This window comes from Cucurbita moschata, unplaced genomic scaffold (assembly GCF_002738365.1).
Source record: "Cucurbita moschata cultivar Rifu unplaced genomic scaffold, Cmos_1.0 Cmo_Scf00015, whole genome shotgun sequence".
In the NCBI taxonomy this organism is placed as follows: domain Eukaryota; kingdom Viridiplantae; phylum Streptophyta; class Magnoliopsida; order Cucurbitales; family Cucurbitaceae; genus Cucurbita; species Cucurbita moschata.
This window is the reverse complement of record NW_019268531.1, coordinates 3,455,340-3,458,783: the sequence shown is the minus strand read 5'-3', so window position 1 is coordinate 3,458,783 and position 3,444 is coordinate 3,455,340. Positions and strand designations below refer to the sequence as shown.

Below are 3,444 nucleotides of genomic sequence, written 5' to 3'. Positions count from 1 at the left end.
TTTTAGACTTTTCTTTTCAAGTTTTCTCTCCATGTTTAAAATGTAGATGATACGGAGAGGTTTTCACACCTTTATACTAATATCAGTGGTACAAAAATTTAAGTATTTTAAAAAATAAAGTATAAAATTTATAGATATTTTCTGCTCTTTATTATTATTATTATTTATTTTTGTTACAAAATTGTCAACTTCTCCCTACCTGACAGTTACATGTTGTAAGTCGTCGTTGTTGACTTTTTGCTTACATCACATATAACACCAATTTAAATCTTTCAAATTTTACTTTCAAAACTCTCTTTTGAAATCTCTCCGCCCCTATTTTCTAAAACTTTCTTCTTGAATCGGGGCCAGAAGCTCGAGCATACGTCGCTTGGCTATAGGCAACGTAAGAACGAATTGACTTAATTCACTTATTGTTAGAAAGTGAGTGTCATACAATCGCAAGTTTGTTACCATCAAGAGTGCATTGATTTATGTTTTCGTAGAGTGCAGAAGCAATAGAGGAGGCATAGGCATTAAAGAAGGCATGAGGGGCATTATGGGAAATGAAAATAAATTAAAAGAAGTACTTGAGAGGAGAAACCAATGCAATCATTAATTATTTTAGGCCCAGATGTCCATCTTACATGTGAATATATATTATAATATATATATATATATATATAAAATAGACTATATAAATTGATTTTTTAAATTTCTTTTTAAATCTATTTAAAGCATAATTTTATTGGTAAATAAATAAATTATTTAATCTCATTTCGTGCACCTATTTCTTAAATTAGATATTATTTAATGTAATTACTTTTACTATTATTACCGCAACACCATAATTAATGGGTATTGTAATGGTCCAACCATTTTATTTTATATAATATATATAAAATCACTATTTTATTTATTGGAAAGAGTTAAAGTTATAGAAAATTACATATTTAATTTCTGAATTTTAAAATTCTCCATAAATTGAACTTGAAGGACAAAATTGTAATTTTACTTTTCTTTTCGTATCCTTTTTTATTTATGAAATCGCAAAGCTCTGTAGAGTCTCCTCTACCTTACTGCACTTCACGCTTACTGAGAAAATCCGACCTCCACTCCCCCACCATGGACACTCCATAAAATACAGAGCAGAGCCAGAGGCAGAGAGAGATCAGCCACCAAATTTCTTATCGGGAGCTTATGATGAACGGCCATCACTTTGTTTCGCCGGCAAAATCCTCCCAGGTTAATGTGCTTTCTTAGCGATCTGCTTGTTTTGATTCTCACTGCTTTTTATTATGTTTTTTTTAGGGTTCCTTTGCATAATTCTGCGCTCTATTTGCCGATTCTATTCTAACTGAATTGTATCGGTTGTGTGTGTTTTTGTCTTATTGCTTTTATCGTTCTGTAGTTTGGAATTTAATTTTGGGTTTAGTTTTGGAAGTGAAGGCTGTGTGATTGAAGTTTGGATCCGGCCGAGTATGTTTGCTTTATTGGTTGAGTCTGTAGGCAGATCGTGCTTGAATACTTTATTCGCGTTCTGATTCTGATTCTGATTGTTATAAAGACCGATTTTCGGTGTTCAAAAGAAAACGAATAATAATGGACGAATCTCGTCTGCTTCCTTTACTGAATAGCATAATCTAATTTTTTTGGAGTATTGTAATCGTAGTTTTTTTTATATCTCTAGAAAATTTCTCCTCCGATCTGTTTCCTTTCCATTTTTTTTTCTGTTTCATTCCTAACTTCATTTCTTGCCATCTCAATATAGAAACCTTGGTACTCAGGTAGTGTGGAGTGCAGGAGTACAAAGACGCGTGATGGTAACTAATACCGGTACTCCTAATGAACCGAGATAAGATAATGGCGTCTGCAAGCCTAGGAAATGGGGGAGTTGGCAGTTCTAGGTCTATCAATGGCTTCAAGGGTTCATCTAGTTCAGTTGACTGGCTTGGAAGAGAGATGCTTGAGATGAGGCTAAGGGATAAGGCAGATACTGATGAGGACAGAGTAAGCTTTTATATTTTCTAGCTTAATTGCTGACAGTTTAATGAAACTTTTGCGATCTCTTATAATAATGAGCAGAAGCTTTAGCCAATTTATTCAGTCTTGACGACAGCATGGCACCTTTGCTTCCCCCTTTTTGTTTTGGCATTTTTATGCTTTCATTTCTGTAGGATAGTGAGCCAGATATCATTGACGGAGTGGGTGCTGAAGCAGGGCATGTGATAAGAACCACTATCGGTGGTCGCAATGGTCAATCTAAGCAGGTTTGAGGCAAAAATGTTACATGTAGCATTTGATTTTGATCATTGATAACAGTGTCTTAATGGTTCTATGACATATTCTTTGTGTTGGCATGCCAGACTATCAGTTATATTGCAGAACATGTAGTTGGAACTGGTTCTTTTGGTGTTGTTTTTCAAGTAAGTATTAGCAGTATGTAATGCTTATTCTTTGTTTCTTCCATTTGATTTCGTAGTTCAAAAATTGAGATAACCTGGTCACTTTTGATAGGCAAAATGTAGAGAAACTGGAGAAATTGTTGCAATCAAGAAGGTTCTTCAAGACAAGCGATACAAGAACAGGGAGCTGCAGATTATGCAAATGTTGGATCACCCAAATATTGTTTGCCTAAAGCATTGTTTCTTTTCAACAACAGACAAAGAAGAGCTCTATTTGAACCTTGTGCTTGAATTTGTTCCTGAAACTGTCAACCGAATTGCAAGGAACTACAGCAGGATCAGTCAGCGAATGCCCTTAATATATGTTAAACTTTATACCTATCAGGTATTTACCAGATAATAATTCGTAGTAGATTTGAAATTTTGCTCTCTACACCTCCTTGTGGTATTTACAAGAGAGTTTGAATAATTGAACTTCATGAATGAAGGTATGAGTTACGGTAGTTGTGAATTGCGATTGTATAATTTGAAGCAGTTTTGGTTAGTTTAGTTCTGTTGTAGTATAGACAATGATCATATTTACACTCCTCTTAGTGGAAGGGCTCTTGTTCCATTTTCTTGTCGAATTGTTACTATATCACTTGCTATTTAAGGTTTCTGCTTATGTGTTTGGGCTTATGGTATAATAAGAAGCACAAGCATGTGCTTTTGCATGTCACAATGTTACAAGCATCACATTTTGGTTTCTATATCAACATTATGTGGATTTTACTGTTTGGTAATTATGCTATTAGTGACTTATGATCATTTGGCGGTTATGTTGCAGATATGTAGGGCACTGGCTTACTTACATAATTGCATTGGCATCTGTCACCGAGATATCAAACCTCAAAACTTACTTGTAAGAATTTTCTTTCACAAGTATTAGGTTTACATGTAAGACTGTATAGGAGCTTAGCATAATGATTTATAAGCTATGATATTGTTCATAATTGTTTTTTGAGTACTTGTGTGTTTTGTTATGTCACCTTATGCAAAAAAAAAAAAAAAAAAAAAAAAA

At 33.9% G+C, this 3,444-nt stretch overlaps 1 protein-coding gene across 2 annotated transcripts in view; it reads left to right on the top strand.

The window, feature by feature from the left end:
• The first annotated feature begins 1,035 nt into the window (after nucleotides 1–1,035).
• The window catches only part of LOC111453385 (shaggy-related protein kinase kappa), a 5,888-nt gene continuing 3,479 nt past the window's right edge, over nucleotides 1,036–3,444 (top strand). Inside the window, exons 1-6 of one of the 2 annotated variants that reach the window (XM_023094469.1) lie at nucleotides 1,036–1,224; nucleotides 1,767–1,989; nucleotides 2,157–2,249; nucleotides 2,346–2,405; nucleotides 2,497–2,769; nucleotides 3,211–3,285. In XM_023094469.1, the coding sequence (XP_022950237.1) occupies nucleotides 1,825–1,989; nucleotides 2,157–2,249; nucleotides 2,346–2,405; nucleotides 2,497–2,769; nucleotides 3,211–3,285 (666 nt within the window). In that variant the 5' untranslated portion in view covers nucleotides 1,036–1,224; nucleotides 1,767–1,824. Of the gene's footprint in view, nucleotides 1,225–1,750; nucleotides 1,990–2,156; nucleotides 2,250–2,345; nucleotides 2,406–2,496; nucleotides 2,770–3,210; nucleotides 3,286–3,444 lie in introns of both variants that reach the window. The other variant, XM_023094468.1, reaches the window with a different exon arrangement.